At 48.2% G+C, this 20465-nt stretch overlaps 1 protein-coding gene across 2 annotated transcripts in view; it reads left to right on the top strand.

Annotated features, from left to right (window-relative positions):
• CDON (cell adhesion associated, oncogene regulated) overlaps positions 1-20465 on the top strand; it is a 55960-nt gene that overhangs the window by 27759 nt on the left and 7736 nt on the right. For both annotated transcript variants that reach the window (XM_027655660.1, XM_027655661.1), the window contains exons 9-18: positions 3480-3772; positions 5896-6070; positions 7981-8109; positions 9393-9599; positions 10242-10423; positions 11570-11675; positions 14906-15028; positions 16450-16677; positions 17718-17989; positions 20325-20404. In XM_027655660.1, the coding sequence (XP_027511461.1) occupies positions 3480-3772; positions 5896-6070; positions 7981-8109; positions 9393-9599; positions 10242-10423; positions 11570-11675; positions 14906-15028; positions 16450-16677; positions 17718-17989; positions 20325-20404 (1795 nt within the window). The remainder of the gene's footprint in view (positions 1-3479; positions 3773-5895; positions 6071-7980; positions 8110-9392; positions 9600-10241; positions 10424-11569; positions 11676-14905; positions 15029-16449; positions 16678-17717; positions 17990-20324; positions 20405-20465) is intronic.

Genomic DNA, 20465 nt, shown 5'->3' with positions numbered 1-20465 from the left:
AGTGGAAACACGAAACTAAATATCATCCCAGAATTCAGTCTGTGTCAAAGAGAAAAATCCCTCTGCTTTGCCTTGGAATTTTATGGCAGTAAGTTCAATTTTAATGCTTTGTTTATTAACTTTTATCGGTTTCTAATATGTTGTACTGGCTGCTGATTATGGTGCAGAGGGTGGTTAAGGCATTTGGTTTTGATATAAAAGTCCCTGAGGAGTTTCTGGGAGCTGTTAGGGCTTTAGAGCAGCTCCCAGCCATGCTGAAGGCATGCTCAGACACTCCGCTGTCTGATGAAGAATTTGTGCCAGGTAACGCTTCCGAAGCACCTGAATGACTTCAGCTGGGATTCCAGCGCATTTCTTCGGTAGCAGGATCAGCTTAAGCTCCTCTCAGCCTTGTCCCAGCACACAGTAAGAGAGCTCATTTGGCTGAAAAATGTATCTTTCTTTTTTTTTTTTTTCCTTCTGCTGGATCTGTTCCAGGCCGTGATTCATTGCACGGTCTAACAGCGGGCAGGACAACTTCAGCTGCCACCAGAGTGAGAAACCACCAAAATGTAAAATGATGCCTCGGGATCCTGTACCCACGGCCCTCCCTTCTTTTGTGTCTTTTTTAGACACTTGTGGGGTTCGCCTGCATGGCAGTAGCTTCCCAGAGCTGCTGAACACAGGGTTAATTCTCCAAAATAACTTCATCTAATGGAAATGAAGGAGAAAAATACACTCCAGGTGGTTTGAGTAGCAGGAGAGTGAGTGTAAAACACAAGAAGGAGCATTTGGTGTAGGCAGGTGGGTGATTCAGGGGCGAGAGGCTGAAGTTGCTCCCACAGAAGCTTTATAGAACCTCTGAGAAGTCCTAAGGTGATTCGGAACTCTTACCTGGTGTGGGTGACCTCACTGATGTGCTGCATTCAGGTTTTCAGGGGGCTTTCCCAGCCTGTGCTGAGGTACTTGCAGAGTGGGGCAGATCCTCTGGAGGTTCAAGAAGCAGGGAAGCAGTGCCTGGGAATGTGATCTGTTTGCAAAGCAGAGACAAACCCCAGAGCTGCTGTGCAGCCAGGGCATGGCATGGGCTGGGATCTGCCCCTGGGTGCACCCCTGTGAGGAGGCTGGAAAGGTGAGGGCTCTTTGCCCTCAAAATGAGGCAGTTGAAGGGGAGAAACAACAACAAACTACAAAGTACTGGGTATTATGGAGAGTGTGAATCACAGCTCTGGAGACAGGCTGGGAGAGCTGGGGGTGTTCACCTGGAGAAGAGGAGGCTTTGGGGACACCTGAGAGCCCCTTCCAGTGCCTAAAGGAGCTCCAAAAGAGCTGGAGAGGGACTTGGGACAAGGGCCTGGAGGGACAGGACAAGGGGGAATGGCTTCCCACTGCCAGAGGGCAGGGTTAGATGGGATATTGGGACGGAACTCTTGGCTGTGAGGGTGGGGAGGCCCTGGCACAGGTTGCCCAGAGAAGCTGTGGCTGCTCCATCTCTGGAAGTGTCCAAGGCCAGGTTGGACAGGGCTTGGAGCAACCTGGGCTAGTGGAAGGTGTCCCTGCCCATGGCAGGGGGTAGAACAAAATGAGCTGTAAGGTCCCTTCCAACCCAAACCATTCTAAGATTTTATGAACACATTCCTTTAATGTCCAAATTTGGGACATTGAGTCCTTCTCTGATTGCTGTTGGAGGCAGGGTTTTGGGGACATGCAGCCTTTGGTCTGACCCAGCTCAGGGCTGCTGGTGTTCCACAGTGGGGCTGGGAAGCTGAGGCAGAAAAGTCTCCGTGGCTGAAGGGAAAGGGATGGCACTGAGAGCAGCAGCCAAAAAAAGTTGCATAATGACACAGCAGCAGAGAGAAACCTGATGTGCTGGGTTATGTGGGTAGCAATTATGCCAGAAACTTCTCAAATAGAGCTTAGATCTGAATTGCTTAATGGGAATTGTTACCCAGGGGTTGTTTTCTGAAGCAAAAATACGAACAGCTCGGCAGTTGTTGACGACTCCCCCCCGCAGCAATAAACACAGCGCTGGCTGCGGGTCTGCTGTCACCAGCTCAAACCACAACTCATTCTCCACTCCAAGAGTCCGTGTCCCCAGCACCAGCAGGCGTCAAACCAAGCTGTGCCCACCCACACGTCCTCAGGGTCCACCACGGTGCCGTGGGCCTTCCGCCTCCTCCCATTTGTTTCCAATATCGGGCCCTTCCCGCTGCTCCGCTGACAGCGGAGATACCCCTTTCACTCGGGGGTTGTTCTGGGGGTGTCTGACATTTTAGGACCATCTGGCTTCGGGGACATCCTCCCCGCATTGTTCCCTCCTTCCTGTCTCCGAATTTTGTGGCGTTGCTAAATAAATGAGAAGAAACAAACAAGGAATGCTTGCCGAGAGCGTGTCTTCAATTTGAAAAGAGAACTTTCCTCCCCAGCTTTTTAGAAAGTGGCCAAAAATAGCAGCCACACTTGCTGCTGGTATTTTAATGGAGGTTTGGAGGAATCTGAGTCAGCCAGGCTAACACTGCCTAGGCTTTACATTACCAAGGAATTTGTTTGTTTTGTAAACCAAGTTCCCTTCATTCCCTTCCCCTTCCAGACCCCAGCACGTAACATAAACCTACACAAATCTGAGAGGATGGACAGGGCTCCGAACATCTGGCAGTCCCAGCACTGCCATGTGCAACCTTGAGGAGCTGCACTGCTTCCCAAAACTCCTCGCTTTAAGCACTGACGTTTTCTTGTCCTGGATAATCTCAGATGTCCAACCTGCCATCCCTTTCCTGCCTGGAATGCTGACGAGCCCTGCATTGGCTGAACAGGGCTTTTTTTTTTTTTTTGCCTCTTTCGAGCTAATATTATATATATTTTTCTTTTCATGCCAGGAAACATAAATAGGATGGAGGAGGCTGGAGAAGGATTTCTAGAAATGTGTTGGTATTAAATTGCATGTTAGATCTGCCTGTAAACTGAGTTTATTCTCAGCATAAATTTTCAAATGAAGTAGTTGAGTCGTGCAGCTTTCAAAGCTTCTCGAAATTACAGCTAAAACCTCAGAAACTGAGGTAGGAGAATGTCCTCTTGTGTGCATGCCAGTGCAGGCCATGAAAAGTTCCTTGTACAAGGGCGATTAATTTAAAATTGCTCCATTTGTGTCACAAGTGTAGCTATATATATTTATTTATTTCTTTTAACATGCATTGCCACAACTGAATTTAGAGGAGATACAGTCAAACTGTGCCTGCAGACCTCGAGTTTCAGGTTTTCTCTCTTTGCTACTGTGAAAAAAACACTAAACCAAATAAAACAAACCAAACCCCACTGCTGTGCCCTGGAAAAACACTGAGGCCGCAGCTTGGCACCGGGCTCAGGTCTGTGTGGGTACCTCTGGACCTGGAGCTTTGCAGCAGGGCTTGTTTGGAAATGTCACTCCGAAATGATTTAGTGTCCCGTGGGCGCGGGGCGAACGTACGTCATCGTGGGGATGTAACCAGACCCTCCCTTTGCAGTTCCTCCAGCAACTGGCACGAGAGCAGGAGAAACAGCTCCTCTGGAGCTTGCCCAGAGCGATGAGAGCGGGGGTGATTTCGGTGCAGAAGCGGCGCTTTCGAGCTCCCCTCCGACCAAAGCGCCTCCGGACGCGGCTGCGATGGACAAAGCGCCGAGCGCGGCCGCCCCGCCCGAGGCCCCCATCATCCTGAGCCCCCCACAGACACCAAAACCGGACACCTACAGCCTGGTGTGGCGGCCAGGCCGGGCCGGGGGGCTGCCCATCAACGCCTACTTCGTCAAATACCGCAAGGTACCGTCTCCTGTGCCCCGGCACAGGTGGATCGTGGCGCGTTGGGTTCCTCAGGGAACCAACTGTGCTGGTGTTGGCCAGGCCGTGAGGCTCAGGCCAGAGAGAACACAGGATTTAGTTGAAGCACAGCGTGCCCACAGCTCGTTTTAGGGATGGCTGACGTTGTCACAGATACGCTGTTCTGTCTGGTTTGAAGTGAGAGTTATGCAACCAGCAGTAGGGCAAGAGGGCACAGTATTAAGCTGTGCCAGGGGAGGCTTAGGTTGGACATCAGGAAGAAATTCTTTAGAGGGAGTGCTCAACCATTGGAATGGGCTGCCCAGGGAGGGGGTGGAGTCACCTCCCTGGAGGTGTTTAAGAAGAGACTGGATGTGGCATCAGTGCCATGGGCTGGGTGACAAGGTGGTGTTCAGTCATGAGTTGGACTAAATGATCTCAGAGGTCTTTTCCAATGTAGCTGATTGTGTGATTATCCAGTCTTTTATGTCTTTTACAGTGTCATTATGGGCAATGGGGCTCCAGGGCGTACTCTGTGCAATGTCAGTGGTGTTAAAAATGCATTTGTGTGAGCAAGCTTGAATCTGTGTGTGAGAGCAGAAGGGAAGCTGAGTTTTACCCCAGTATGTCACAGAGTTTGCTGCTCTGCGTCCCAAAGGGACTCAATTAAACTACAGTTACCAAATATGAAGGTGAATTAAAATTTGCTGGGCAGGTACCTACCATGGTGTGTCAACACCAAACTCTTTTGCCTAAAATCAGATGGTGGGATCCTTGGGGCTGTCCTGTGCAGAGCCAGGAGCTGGACTTGGTGATCCTGGAGGGCCTCTTCCAACTCAGGAAGTTCTGTGATTCTCAAATCAGAACCAAGCAATGCCTGCATCTGTTCTTCCAAGCAAACAGTTTTCTGCGTGACAAAGCTGTTTGATTTATTTTTCCTAAGCTTTTTAATCCCCTACATCCTGATCTTGTCTTAGCCTGGAGGGAATGCCTAGATTTTTGACCTGTTGGTTCCTGAAAACCTAATGCCAGAGTCTGCTGATGATAATTTCTCATCCAAAGGCAGTTGGTTCACGTAAGCCCTGGAAGTTTTGGATGCTTTTTTGACCTTTTTGACGCTCACCCTTCACTTACACCAATCCTTTCCACACTAAATGTGCTCACTCATGGGTTTCTTGGCAGGGAGTTTACCCTGGTTTTTAGGGTGGTGCTCTCTTTGTGTCATTAAATTATTTTATTGATTTCCCTTTTTTAATAGAGGGGAAAAAAAAAAAGATGGGGGAATAAAAGACTTGGAGTGGTTGCTGCAGAAGAAAATCGTCAAACAAAGACCTCTGGCATAACCTTTGATAATCCACAGCGTTTAGATCTGCCTCCAATGTTTTATTAAAGTCTTATGTTGTTTAGTAGTTTATTTTTGGTGGAATCTTTGTCTTTTCCTTTGGGATTTGGGGTAATGTTTTCCTGGATAGGTCAAGTATTAAGAGACTACCCTGAATCTCTTTTCTTTTCTTAAGTGGAGCTGATGGTTTCACTGCTAACTTAAAAAGTGTTTTGGGTTTTGTTTTTAAAAAAAGGAAACATGCATTAATAAACTGAAATCTTTCATCTCCCTGCTGACATTTTTCCAGGCTTGAGGAGTAACAAAGGCATAACCTTTGTTGCCCATTTCAGGCAGTAAATATTTAAAAATGCTGAAGTACAGCGAAAGCTGGGCTAGTTCAGGAAACATCTCTCCCATCAGGGTGTTGGGTCCAGCCCTTTAGTGGCACATGCTGCCAGCTGAAGGCTGAGCAAAGGCTTGAAAACCATTTGGGCTCTTGTAGTTTTAACCACGAGTGAAAATGGAAAAACAAAGAAGGTCAAAACCACGTGTGTGTGTGTGTGTGTGTGTGCACGGAGAGGGAAAGTAAGTCGAGTTCATCCCAGGAGTGCTGTGAAAGTGGTTGCGAGAGTGGTGGTTTGTGGTAGAAGCACCTGGAGACAAACCATGGGTAGATGTAGGAAAACAGGAGGAGTTTTGGCAAGGGGCAGAGGTCGCTTGGGTGCCTGTGCATGGAAGCGGTGCAGGATTTGAGGGTCCCGTCAGGCTCCTGACGCTGAGTTTCTGTCCCTGTCGTGTGCAGCTGGAGGACAGCGTGAGTGCAGCGGGCAGCTGGCACACCGTGCGTGTCCCTGGCAGCGAGAACGAGCTGAGGCTCACGGAGCTGGAGCCCTCCAGCCTCTACGAGGTGCTGATGGTGGCCCGGAGCGCCGCCGGCGAGGGCCAGCCGGCCATGCTGACCTTCCGCACCAGCAAGGGTAGGTGCAGCACCACGTGCCCTCTGCCCCACCCTCCCAGGGACATCTGTTTAGTGACATCAGCCATGTGCTGTCTGCTAAGCCACATGTGAAATATTCCTCAATTTACTTTAGCCTCAACGGCTAAAATAGCTGTAAGGGTAAACCTCCCTGAGCGTTACCAGGGCTGTGGGTAAGTAGAAGCTATTAAAAGCTTGATAATGTTGGTTTTGGGGTGATTATTAAGATTTCCACTGCGAGGTTCCTCTTGCTTAAGGACGTGAAATCAAGGAGCAGCCCGTCCTTGTTGAGGCTTTTCAGAGAAGCACAAAAGAAACTCTGCATCATCAAGTTTTCGTGTATCAGCAAAGCTACTCCTGGTTTGTTTTGCAGACACCTCAGTCACAATCTCTGCTGACCACGAGCCAGCTGTTCTGCTAGTTGTGTGCAGATAGCAATAAGCACAAGAACATTCCTAATCAGACCATTCTTTTTCTTTCAAGTTTGGACACTGTTGGCTGCGCTCTTTAGCATGCAAACAATTAGATATTTTTCATACTATAGTCCAAGAATGGCTTTAAAGTGACAGAGGGCAGGGTTAGATGGGATATTAGGAAGAAATTCTTCCCAGTGAGGGTGGTGAGGCCCTGGCACAGGTTGTTCAGAGAAGCTCTGGTTGTCCCATCCCTGGAAATATCCAAGGCCAGGTTGGATGGTGCTTGGAGCAACCTGGGCTAGTGAAAGGTGTCACTGCCCATGGCAGGGGATGGAAGGAGATGGGCTTTAATGTCCCTTCCAACCCAGACCATTCTGGGATTCTATACAGGACAGGATAGCTTAAAATTTTATTAAGAATGTGATGTATTCATGAAATCTGTGAAAGCTACTTAGGATCCTTTGCCCTATGCATCCTTATCACTGTTCTATCAACAAACAGATCCAAAACTGATGACCCTCAATCTCTGGAAATCTTACCCCCTGCTAAAAAAAAAGTCAACAACTCCCTAATTCTGACCTACCCACGCCCTGAAACATCTCTGCCTGATGAAACTTTGGGTCCCTCCCAGGCATCTGGCTAATAACACAAATCCTTACTGACCTCCTACTCGCCCTACATGTCACAGCAGACACAGCCCCAGCTGCCACTGCCCTCACCCAGACACACAGAAATGTTCACTATGGCTGATTGATCCCTAAGCTGCACTGAATGGAGCCTCATTTTTCTTCACCTGCATCCATCAGCACGTTGATGAGGATTCTGCTACAGCTCCTACTTATACAAAGAAACCTGCTCACCCTCCTAGCAGCCCCCTTCGTAGGCTGTGTGCTGCCATGAGGCCAGGTACCCTTCTGAGGGGCCACAGTCATCACTGGCCTGTTCTCAGCCATCCCCTACCTTGGACAGACCCTTGTAGAATGAGCCTGAGGAGGATTCCCCACAGACAACCTCACACTTCCTCCCTTTATAATCAGAGGCCCCACATTCCTCCACCCCACCTTCTGCCCCAAGTCAGGCTCCAACAGCCCCCAGGGTGTGGCAAAATCCCATTCCACCCATACTTTTCCATAAAAGACATCCTAAGATTCATGCTCATGTTCTTCCCACTACTAACCCTCCCAACTTACTGGGGGACCGAGAAAGCTTCACAGCAGCAAACTCCCTTGTCACACCCCATTGTATTAAACCCCAATGATGCTGCCTGTTTGCTGTCCTGTGCTCAGTCCTCAGAAAACTCAGAGGAGTCAGTGCTGCTACCCCTACCCTGCTCCATACTGTGCTGCCATACCTGCTGTCACAAACCCACTCAGCCTGATGTCATGGCTGTGCCACAGCAAGTGACCTTCTAGAGTGAGAGTATTGAGGGGGTCAACGAACAGCATTTCCTTATCCACTCCCTGAGCTGATGTATTGTCTGTCAAATCTTTCTTAGAAAGAACATCATCCTTGAAAAACACTCAGGCTCCATCACCACCCATGGGCATCCCTAAACAACCCGTTGTTCATGAAGGCACAAATAATTTTGGTGTTGTGCTTCCAGACCTGTCTCGCCACAGTGGAGGTAGGAGTGGGGATGGTTTGTGATTCAGGTGCTAAAAGTTGTGTTGCAAAGATCTGTGTTTGACTTAACCTGTGTTTATTACTGCTTCGGGTGCTTGTATTGCCTCTTCTGTTTCCTGTCTGTCCCAAGGCTGCTCTGTTGCATAGGGTATTTCCAAGGATGATGTTACCTGCATGTGTGGCTCTCAAAAAATAAGAGAATTTTCCACTTACAACCCACTTTCCTGCTGCTCATTTTTAAACCTGCAGTTACTTTTTGCAAAATATGCAGGTTTTCTCTTCCCTTCTACTGTAAAAGAGCCAGAGGAAAAAGGGAAATGGGAAATGGCTGTGTCAGAGGTTTAAGTTCTCAAAGTGGATGATATCTGTTCTGAATGTCTTCCTGTAGCTTCCCAGGCATGGGCTTATTTCTGATGGCGAGGAGATACAAGTGCTTCCCAGTAGGTGTGACTTTTATTCTGCTTTCCAGTGAAAACAGCATGTTCGTAGTCCTTTTTCTCACCCACCCCAGCCTTTGAACCCTTGGCCTGATTCAGGCAGATTTCCTCAGGGCCTGAGATCTCAAAGGTATCAAAAATTTGGGGTGAAGCCAAAGGTGAGCAGAGAAGTTGAATGACGCAGGAGGGGAGCTGAGTGTTGCACACTTGTGGCAGCACTGAATGTCAGAGGAGCCACACAAGGGCCTTACTTGTGTCTGGCTGCAAGTGCTCAGCTGCTTCATGCCCCAGAGCTGCCAGCCTGCTGTTCCTTGCTGTGTTCCCCTCCTCATTGCCGGCTCCATGTTCACAAATCCAGGCCGGTTCAGTAAAGCCTCACAGCTCTTACAACCAGATTTACTAACACCCTCTTTCCCTTCTCTCTGTCCCACTGCTGCCTGTAACTTCAGTGAGTTCCGTAAGTACATCCTAGTACATGCTTTGTTTGTTCTTCCTTCTCCTTTCTCCAGCGCTCCAGTTAGTTTGGATGGGTTGATGTTTCGTTGGGTCTGAGGGAATTTGGGGGGGTTTGAAAATAATAATCACATTTTTCCTGTTCACTTAGTGTATGTGTCTGTTTCCATGTAGAGGTGGTTGGGGTAGTGCCATTCTATATAATTTTTAATATTTTATTGATAAGATAATCAATTCCTCTGTTGTCTGCTGGTCATCCAGCATTACAGGAGGATTTAAGATTCCCCTTGTTAATATGTGAAGTCCAACTTAATCACCAGCAATGAGCCTAATCGGTCATTACAGAAAATGAAGTTCCAGCTGACTCTAATCGTCTTGTAACCGAAATTTCCAGTTCCAGAAGCTCCAGACCGACCCACCATCTCCACAGCATCGGAATCGTCCGTCTACGTCACGTGGATCCCCCGGGCCAACGGGGGCTCCCCCATCACAGCCTTCAAAGTGGAGTACAAGCGCCTGGGTCGCAGCAGCGACTGGCTCGTCGCAGCTGACAACATCTCTCCCTCCAAGCTCTCCGTGGAAGTTCGGAACCTGGAGCCAGGTATTAGAAATGATCTTTCAATGCTGCAGCTCTCCGGTTGTTTCGTTTTAACTTCTGCTTGGATTATCCCGTTTCTGCCGGATTAGGTTTGGGGTTTGTGTGTTTGGCCTAGGAGCTCGTTACATGAATTCAAGTTGGTTTCTGGCTTTCCAAGTGGATAAAAACCCCCACCATAATTTAATGCTTGTTCATGGGGAGAGGAGGGTTGTGTATCACTGCTATTTTTAACTTAATTGTCCTTCTAGTGAGCACTCAGAATGCAAAGAGAAAAATGCACCAATGAAAAAACGTCTGTCCTGACTTCTCCCAGTGTCCAGCCCTGAAAATTCAGGGAAAGAGCACAAGAGGAGAGGCAGTGGATGGTGACAGGGATCCTTTGAAGCATCTTCTCAGTACCCACCAGTTTAGGGACTTCCTGAGCTGATGGAGGCATCTCCATCTGCGTGTGGATTTTCCTTGAGTGGCTTTTAGAAGCTGTTTATACTCCTGCTCTCCACGTCGGTCCGTGGCAGGGAGTCCTCCGCTTTTCCTAAGTGGACGTCGCGCGAAAAAAGCTCCTCCTAATCTTGTTTAGTCTCTCCTCGAATCCCCCTTTCTAGCGCTCCTTTTGCTACCGGCGGCTCCTTTCTTTTCCCTTAAAAGGAGAAATGTACCGGTTCCGCGTGATCGCGGTCAACAACTACGGGGAGAGCCCGCGCAGCGCCGCGTCCCGCCCGTACCAGGTCGCCGGATTCACCAGCCGCTTCTCCAGCCGCCCCATCGCGGGACCCCACATCGCCTACACCGAGGCCATCAGCGACACCCAGATCATGCTGAAGTGGACGGTGGGTACCGCGGTGTGTCCCGTCCCTCCCGCAGTTTTGTGCTGTTGAAAGTCGAGGATCGAGAGCTGTGAGTGGTGGTTTCCCCCCTGCCCGCGGCTCGGGGGTGATGGTGTTCCTCCTTCGTGCCCGTGTGGTAGAACTGGGGGAGCTGCCGGGCCATGTGCCTCTCAAGCCCTTTGCCCCCATTTCCAGACCCTTTTTTTCCCCTCGGAGGCAGGCCTGTCAGTTGTCTGCTGCATTTGCACCATCTCCCAGCTTCCCCCCACCCCACTCCCCTTCCAGCCCCCCGGGGACACCACACACCCTCCTCGGGTTACACCAGATGTGACCCAACTGGCAGCTCCAGTGAGGGGCTGCAGCCGCCGAGTCCACCTGCTCTGGCACAGACATATCAGAGGCACCAGTGGGCTTAACTCTGTCCCAAGCCCTGTTCATGCCATGAGTTGTGAGCAAGTTGGCTCCGTTTCCTGCAATTCCTGCTGCTTTTGTCAATCCAGGCTTGGGGTGGCTGGGAGCATTTCAAACCCTCCGTCTTCCCTCACATCCAGTGGAGGTTTCATGTCAGAGAAACGTTTTCCTTTCCCCTGTTACCTCGTCTATTGTAAACAAGTACTTTAAAGTCCTTATTGAAACCCACAGAAATTCTTTGCTCTTGTTTTGAAATCTAACCCCCTGGTATACTTTGGAGGATTTAATGTGTAGAGTTCCCAGTGTTAGTTTGCTCTGCTAGCTCAGCCTTAAGAGATGTTAAGGATAATAAACTTAAAATAACCTCTGATTCCTCAGGAGGCTGCATAACTTAAAGTAAAAGATTCTTGAGCTGATTTTTAGAGTGACCTTAACTCTTTCTGAAGTAAAAATGGTTTTTAACTTTTCCATTAATCACGAAAATTTTCAGGCCGTTCATGGTCAAACCCTAATTGAGGGTTTGGAAAGTGATGTGGGAGGAAAGTGTCAGCCCCAGTCAGCCTCTTATCCCCATCCCACACTCCTTTTTTTCAGCTGCTCTGAGGAGTTCAGTCACCTTTACTTGTACAGCCGTATTAAGAATATTCACATTTCCAGGGGATGAGATGCTCGGCAATGACAGCAGGGCTCAGTTAAAATTTTTCTTCTCTAATGCAGCCCTTTCAAATTCTCTTGCAGTACATTACATCCAGCAACAACAACACGCCCATCCAAGGATTTTACATCTATTACCGGCCCACGGACAGTGACAACGACAGCGACTACAAGCGGGACATTGTGGAAGGTACGGGGCCAGGCCCGGGGTTAAAACACCCTCCATGGGAGGGACACCCTGCAGCCTCGCTGGCTGTGTTTATATGGAATCTAAACTGCTTTTCCCAGGCGCAGTCTTTACCATATGTCTCGCAGAAGGAGCTCTCTCAACTACCTAACGTCAGGTTCTGCCCACACATGAGCTGGTTTCTTCCTTCTGAAGCTGCTTCGATGCGGGAACTCGAGAACTAAATGCTGGGTTTAGGCTTGGATTGTTATACTGCTGCACATCCTTAGTGCAGGTCTGTTTAAACTGGTATAGCTTCAAGTTGTGTAAAGAGAAAGCAGTGTAAATGGGGTTTAACCCAGGGTAAAAACATCTGGGTTACAGACTGTGCTAATAACTAGCTGGCTTTTAAAATTATTTGCCCCAGCACAGACTTTCTAAGCTGGTAGTACCTTGTGTGTAATTGCCCTTCTCTCCTCTTACCTCACCTAATCACTTCTCCTGCTATAAGGGAGTTGCTTTTAGCCCCAAGTGCTGTAGCACGCTGCAAATGCAGGTATGTTTGTGCCTCATTTTGCCTTTTAATCAAGTTATTTTTTTCCCCTGTGCATATTAGATCATCATTTTCCTGGAAGAAGTTATTAGATAATGTCTATATTAGTCCAGAAGTGGAAAACCCTTTTAAAAATATTTTATTTAATGTCCTTATTGCTCGGGCTGAGCAAACGCAGTGATCTCATTCTGGCCCAGTGACGTTAATTATTTTTTTCCCCCTCATTTATTTCAGTTACAAGAGGAATGGGCCTTTATTTTGAAAATTTTCCCCTGCCAGACAATTCTGCACATAGTACTTTGATGCATGACATAAGCTTTTGCACACTATAAAGCTATTAAAGATCCAGAGTTTGGGCTCAGAGGCTTTAAAGAACCTTATGCAGGCTGCACCTTCATCTGCAAATGTATTTTAGCCTTTGCTGCACAGAACTTGTGTGTTTATAAGTCTTATACACTGAGCAGTTAGTTGTTTAAGTGGGCTCCACTGTGCTGTGAAATTAGCTTGTTTCAGGTTTTTTTTTCCAAGCGTGTGTGTATTGAACTCTTTGTGGCAGTCTGAAACCATTAGCAGCTGCTCCACTCTGCCAGAGCCTGCAACAGAAATCACTCGGTGGAAAGATTTAAACCTCATCTTTTCTTTACTGTGCTCCCCTAAATTAGCTTTTCGGGGGGAGGGAAAGAAAAAAAAAAAAAAAAGAGACAGAACTATTTTCAATTAAAGTGTGATTGGAAGCGCTTGATGTGAAATATGTAGAGGAACATGTGACTTAAGGTATTTTTGCCATAAATCACTTGTCCTTCACTTTTTTTTTCCCCCCTCTGTTACCTTTGAATTAATCTGTCTGTTTTTTGACAGGGAATTTTATCTTGAAATGACTGCATGAGTTGTGGAAAAAGTGTTGTGATGCCTGTGTTAGCTAAGTGCTTGCCTCAGGCTTTCCTCACTGCTTCCTGTTAAGTCTTGTCTTTCGAGACATTCAAAACTCTGCAGAAAACTTTTTTTTTTTCCATATAAATGCCGCTACAGGCAAAATCAGATTTTATTTGAAGGAAAAAAAAAAAAAACACAAGCAAAAAGCTTGGCTCTGGTGGCTCCTTGGTATCTCTTTTTAAGCAAAAGGAAAGCAAAATCAACCCTGTCCTGCATCGATGGTCTGAATTTCTCTGTTTCTGGTCTGAATTTCTCTGTTTCTGGTCTGAATTTCTCTGTTTCGAGGGTCCTGGAGATTGAATTTTAAATGTAAATGCAGTCTGATGTCAGTTGTTTAAATGTTTTCCCTTGCTAATGGTGCAAGAAGAGGACAGTTAAAAGTGCCTGTACTGATTCCAGTTCCACTAATGGTTTGAAGCGGAAACCTAAAACCTGGTGTAGTAATTACCGAAAGGAATGCTTGGGGGTGGGGGCGCCGGGAAAACCGAGCCTGAATCTTGGGAAAACGTGCGATTTAGGGAAAGGCGGATTCCAGCTTCAGCCAGGGCTTGTCTGCCCTCACTGGAACGCTCAGCGAGGGCTGAGCTCCGATCACATCTCATCTCCTGCCCTTGTGGGGCCGGGAGGGGGGTCCTGGCCCTGGGCGGGGGTCCCGGGGGAGTTTGAGCAGTGTCACGGTGACAGCCCCCGCCCGCCGAGCACGCTCGGGTCTTTTTATTCCTGCTTAAATCGGTAGGTGGTATGACAGTTCCTTAGAAACAGTGGAAACAGTTCAAGGGGGTATTTTCCAAGAGGGATTAGGAGCACTCAAACAGTTAATTAAACTCCTTAAAAATAAAAAAAAAAGAAAAAAAAATTAAAAAAAAGGGGTTGCTGTTTATTAAAATTTGTCACAAGCCCGTGAAAGTAAAAACTGGGAATGATTTATCCTGAAGTGCTCAGTACTTCAGGAGGGTGTCTAAATGAAATGCTGGCCAGGGGCCAGAGATGACAAAACGGTCCTATTAGAGAAGATTGCTTGGCTCGGGCTCAGGCTCTGCTGGGGCAGTGGCACTGGGACAGCCTCGCTGGGTTCCCAGGATGGTTAATAAAATGCACATTTTGGCCAAGTTGAGCGACCCAGATGTGTCCTTCCTGCGAGACACAGGCGGCTGCAGTCGTACCTCGCACCTCGAGGGCTGCAGGCTGGGAGAGGGTCTTACCACAGCCAAGTTTTTCCACTATCTCAAGTTTTCTGTGCCAGTTTCCCTTGTTATTTGCCCAGTGTACTGTAAATTGCCAGCATAACCCACCCTAAACCCATCTGTGCAGCAGTTCCATGTTTAGGCTGCTGTTGAATTTAAATGCACAGATGTGGACACTTAGATGTCTGTTTTTTGAGTTGAGTTCTGGCTTTTGTAGAGAAGGATTTTTTTTTTTTAAATGAATTGCTAATAGTGAAAAAGACTCACTTTTATTCATCAAAAGGTTCTTCTAGCTCTCAATTTCACAAGATAATGTGAATCTTGTAGAACCATGGAATGGGTTGGGTTAGAAGGTACCTTAAAGAGCATCTAGTTCCAACCCCCTGCCGTGTGCAGGGATGCCACTCATAGATCATGGTTTCAGCTAAGTCCATAAACAGTTACTAAAGACTTCTGTGCTAACAGAAGAAGCTGCAATGTCCCTGCACTTGGTAGAGAAGGACCCTGCAATACACTCGTCCCTAATTCTGGCTCACGGGAGTAACTGATCTGCAGTTGATTTATTTTTTCTCCCCCCCCCACAGGTACGAAGCAGTGGCACCTGATAAATCACCTGCAGCCTGAAACTTCTTACGACATTAAGATGCAGTGCTATAACGAGGGCGGGGAGAGCGAGTACAGCAACGTGATGATCTGTGAGACCAAAGGTGAGGCCGCGGGGCTGAGCCCAGGCGGCGTTTGGGGCGCGAAGTGCCAACCGCGGGGAATTCTTTTGGGCAGCTCCGAAGTCAGCTGCGATGATGACTGCGATTTTCTGGAATGTTTCGGAGGATTGTTTTGTCTTCCAAAGCCGAGATTGTTTTGAACATATGGAAAGTGATCCCTTGCACTCCTCCCGAGGCTCTCGGCGAGGCTGTGCAGCTTTGCCTGCCCTCGGAGATAGCGCCGGCTCTGCGGTGCTGATGGCCTCTCCTCAGGAGACAACCATGCGCCTGAAGATGACAGGATTGATTTGTACGTCTGTTTTATGTCTTCGGGGCTCTGTGACACGTTGTATAAGTGCAGACCACAGCAATTGATGGTTGTGTTGGCTGCCTCCATCCCTAATCCTGCATGCCTCTGGCACAAAGTTTGTACTGTTCTTGGGAAGTGTCAGATATGGCAGTCACATTTATTTTGCGAAGGATTCCTGTCTCCTTTAATCTCTAAAACCAAGTAAGGCTGTAAAGGGAAAATGCAGACAGTAAACTTCAAATGCAGTGCTATGAAAAAATGTCTTTAAAAAAAAAGAAAAAAGCCCTCTGGGAGCGGAAGCATCAAAATTCAGTGAAGTGAGTAGTGAAACCTTTGAAGGAAGGAGTAGGAGCTACAGGGCTTCAAGACTGTGTGCACAGTTGTTCTCCCTCCTGCAGGGAATATAACTTTCTTCTCTAATTTTAAAATTGACAAGATGTATCTGTCATTCACACTGCCTCTTCCTTAAAATGCACCTCCCCCAGGCTTATAGGGGTGATCCAGTTTATCCAACATACCTCCAATGGAGGTGCTTTTGTCTCTCTGACCAGCTTCACTCCTAAACCAGGCACCTCTTTTAGGTTTTTAGTGTCAAATGAAATGAATCTAAACTGTGGTGTGCTGGAAACTAATGTAAATATAGTTCCTGGGTTAAACTACCATCTCGCTTTTAGGGATTTTCTGCTCAGCTCTTGGTAAGGTTTGGAGACGGGGTTAGGAGGGTTCACATCAGATAAAAGTAGGTCATCTGGCAGAGGCTCGGCGAGAGAAATGCGTGTTGTGGTTTTTCCTGACCTCAGAAGTGGAAAGATTTGCACTCTTTCAAGTTGGGAGTCAGAGCAGTTGTAGCCATGCGAACCCCAAGCGGCTCATTAAAGTTTCAGTGACCTCAAAGAGGGGGTGAGCAGGCAGGATAATCACCGTTCTCCAAGGCAAACAGCTATTACCCAATAGCAGTTGGCCTTCTCCTTGTAGGATTTAATATTGACTTGGAGGCTTTCTTTGCGAGGCATTAGGGCTTGAACTCGGCGGCGATTATTTTCGTTTCATAATGAAAAAGAGCACTCAGAAAAAACACGTTGGGTGAGTGTGCCCTGTCTCTCTGCTCATCCAGTGAAACGCACGCCGGGAGCGTCGGAGTACCCGGTGAGAGACCTGAGCACGCCGCCGAGCCCCCCGGAGCGGGCAGGGGGCAGCGGGGCCGGGCCCGCCAGCGGCCCCGTGCGCAGCAGTGACATGCTCTACCTGATCGTGGGCTGCGTCCTGGGCGTCATGGTCCTCATCCTCATCGTCTTCATCGCCATGTGCCTGTGGAAGAACCGGCAGCAGAGCGCCCTGCAGAGTGAGTGGGGGCCGGTTCCCTTCCGTGGCGAAAACATTATCAGGAGTCAAATTAGTAACGCTCACGCTGCATTTTATGGGTGGGAAGCGCCTTCCTGTTAGGAGCCAGCTGGCATTTCTGTAGAGACTTGCACTTCTAAGTGTGCCCTAGGTGCAGATTTGGGTTTTTAAGAGTCTCCATTGCTTTTTGCACTGGTGCTCCCTGCCCTGCTGCATCCCCAGAGGGTTGTGCTGCAGTTTCACCCAGAAAATGGTGTGGGAAAGGCCTGGGCAAAGTTTCTCCAGCTTATGTTTAACTTTAAGCCCCTGCCTAGGTCTCTGCTGATTGCAGAGGCAGAGCCTGTGTAATTGTAAGTGCTTGTTAAATGTGGAGAGTTAAACCCTGGATCTCTCCTTTTCTTAGGTGTATCTGGAAAGAACAAATGTGCAGCACTAGGACAAGTCCCTTATTACCTCTCAGTCCCTGCACAGTGAGATGACATTCAATGGCCAGGTCTGTCAGAGAGGTGTTAATCAGGCAAACCTGTTCATTAGCCCCTGGAGCAGGAGCTTTTCAAGGTGCTCTGCACCAACCAACAACCTGGTGCCAGCAGAATCTCTGCACTGGCCTTTTCTGTTCCTTGTGCATAAATCAGCCTTGCTCTTGCCACGGCTTGTGGTTATTTTTAAATGTCCTTACTCTCTGACAGAGAGAAATGAAACAAAACTTCTTGCAAGATAAGATAGTGCCTTCAGCTGCAGCCCAGAGAGATTTTTGGGAAGCAGCTCATAGTAGATGGCAGAGGGGCTATCGATGATAAAAATGGCCCATTTTTAGGACGCTCTCGTAGAGATTGATGTCAGCCAAGTCCTTCCAGACCAACATTCCTGGTCTGCTCTCCAGGATGTGGCTGTTTTCCATGTCTGTACTTGTACACTAAGCACTCAGATATCAGAGTTAGTTCACAAAAGCTGTAGGAAGACAAAATAAGCTTCTTTTTTTTTTAGGGGTGCTCCTTTAGCTTCTCATAAAGGTGCTTTCAGTAATAATGTCCTTTGCAGAATACGACCCTCCCGGGTATCTGTACCAGGGGGCGGATATCAACGGGCAGATGATCGAGTACACGACCCTGCCCGGGACGAGCCGCGTCAACGGCAGCATCCACGGGAGCTTCCTCGGCAACGGCCTCGGCAACGGCTGCCCCCACGTCCACCATAAAGTCACCAATGGAGTCAATGGGATCATGAATGGAGGAGCAGGACTGTACCCAGGGCACACCAACTCCCTGTCCAGGACACACGTGGACTATGAACACCCCCACCACCTCGTGAACGTAAGCTCCTGCGCCGGGTGGGAGGCTCAGCACAGAGCTTGGGCTTTATTCAGGGGCTGTGCAAGCAGACTTAATTCGGGTGGGGGAATACTCATCCGTTGATAACAGCCAGTTCCACTGAATCCTTCATCCCAGAGGAAGCAACTGGGCTGATATTTGTGATACAAACATCATGGTTTTCATTTGAGGATATCAGATGACAGCAAGAATTCCACTTACTCTGGGAAATCTGCCTCTACCCTCCTCCTAACAGCATGTAAGCTCTGAGAATGCCTCAGTGCTGGGCTGAGATCCTTTGCTCGTACATATGGTATTTCTCAATCTCCAAGTTAAATAGATTTAATTATAGCTGCTTATTCTGCAGCTTTATGGATCACCCGTTTTTCCCCCACCTGTTTCAGATCTGTAACTCTGAGCAATGCTATTAATTATGGCAAAGCACGAATGGAGCAGGAGGTTCCATGGAATGAAGTGCCCCATACATCTTGAACTGCAGCAGTGCAGTAATGCTGCTGCTTTTTTTTTTTTTCAGTCCCCTGTTTGTGACTGTTGAGACAGGCTCGTTTTTTGTTTTGAAATTGAAAATAAAATTAAAAACTAATTTCAGTCTGCGATCCAGCCTTTGTATGCTGTGGAAAAATACTTCATTTGCTGAAACGTGTCCCGTTTCCAAGAGAGAATAATGATTTCATTATTGTCTATGGAAACAGATGGCTTGCATTCAAACTTACTAAACTTACTCAAAACTGTGAACATTGCCCAGGAAAACTGAAAGAAAAAGTTCAAAAGTCTGAATAACCCATGCTGTTTCTGGAGAAAAAAAATGGGCCTATTGTTTGTGTTGGTAATTGAGCACAAGCACTTCTTTTTATTGAACAACAAATTAGCACTTGCACAGTAGTTGCCACTTCAGTTCCCTCCAGTTTCAGCCCAGACCTGTCAGTTTTTCACCTGATTCTGTCCTTGGCCTGCAAGAAGTGCCCATTTTTTGGCTGTTTTCAAGAGCACCCGAGGCCCAAACTGGGTTTTTTGGACCTGTCCAACCTCCCAGTGGGTGAAACTCTCCAGAAGTCTCCAAGCCCTCAGGGAGAGAACATTTGTGGTGCTCAAAAGCTCGCCTGTGAGAAAGCCTGGGGGCTTGCATTGATGTTTTGTCCCTCCTATTTTTATTTTTTGGGGGGCTGGGGGGAAAAGAAGGAAATACATGTGTGGTGACAGAGGGTCTCGGTGCTTGGAGCTCCTCCATGCCACAAGCTGTCCACACAACGCCGCTGTCTGTAGGTGACAGGGCTGAGTTTTTTTGTTCCCCACACTCCTCGTTGTAGAAAGTTTGAGTCACAGGATCTCTGCCCACGGAGAAGGCCCGGGACTGGCACGTGGGCGAGGCAGCTCAGGGGAACAGGATGTTCTCATCCTCGTTAGGCCGCTCTTCATTGTTTCAATGATTGGGCTAAATGAGGAAGGGAGAAGCTGGCCAGGATGGCAATCAAGACTAATTAGGCATTTCCTCAGTGCTCCCTATCCTTCAAAAACTTCAGGATAAGCCCTGTTTGTGCAAAAATAGGGGTTGTTAGAAGTTCCCTACCACTTGAGCTGCCAAAAGCCAGGTGAGTCTTCCCCGGCCCGGCTCCGTCCTGGAGCCTGATGCAGGAGCCTGGCTCCACACCCCGCTCCGAGCGGCTCCCGCATCACTGTCCGCCTGGTCCCTAACAATGAGGTATGTGTTAATCTGGGCATTTCGACTGGCTTGTAATGGCCCCCTCAGCCAAAACCAACAACACAAAATCCCTCGCACCCCGAGTCATTGCTGGCTGAGGAATTACCCCATCTGTACAAATACGAAACGGCTCAAAAATCAGTGTAGCGAAGTAAACTGATCTAATCGGAGTAATTACAGGAAAGTGGGATGGGTTTGTGTGTGACATCAGCCCTCCAAATTTAATCCCCTGTCTCCCCAAACGAGCCCGGTGTGCTAACGAACGGCAATTCGTTTTCGTGTCTGTCATCAGCGTTAAAAATAAACATATTTACAGTGTGTTTATTAAATTAAACCTCAGCATATTAAGCTGAAAACAGACCAGGGAAATGACCACATACTTGTCTAAGCTGCAGTTATTTACTTTTCCCTGACACACACGCTGGCAAAGCCCTCCCCTGGCCTTTGGACAATCGCTCAGTGTTGCCGTGCCGTGTTTGGCCCGGAGCGGGGCATTGATAAGGTGACTGGACTGGGAAAAGTAAGTCAAGGAGCTGAGCTGCCTCCTCAGCGCCTCTCTTGGATGTTCTAATAGTGATCTGATTTCTAAGGATTTACTGTTAATCCCTCCTGCTGCAGGGTGGTGGGATGTACACGGCCGTGCCGCAGGCTGACCCCTCGGAGTGCATCAGCTGCCGGAATTGCCGGAACAATAACAGGTGAGGAATGGCCTTGCACCAAGGCAGGGCCTGCACCAAGGCAGGGCCTGCACCAAGGCAG

This window comes from Corapipo altera, unplaced genomic scaffold, assembly GCF_003945725.1.
Source record: "Corapipo altera isolate COAL_440 unplaced genomic scaffold, ASM394572v1 71, whole genome shotgun sequence".
Classification (NCBI taxonomy): domain Eukaryota; kingdom Metazoa; phylum Chordata; class Aves; order Passeriformes; family Pipridae; genus Corapipo; species Corapipo altera.
Note: the sequence above shows the minus strand (reverse complement) of the source record. Positions and strands in the feature narration are given on the sequence as shown.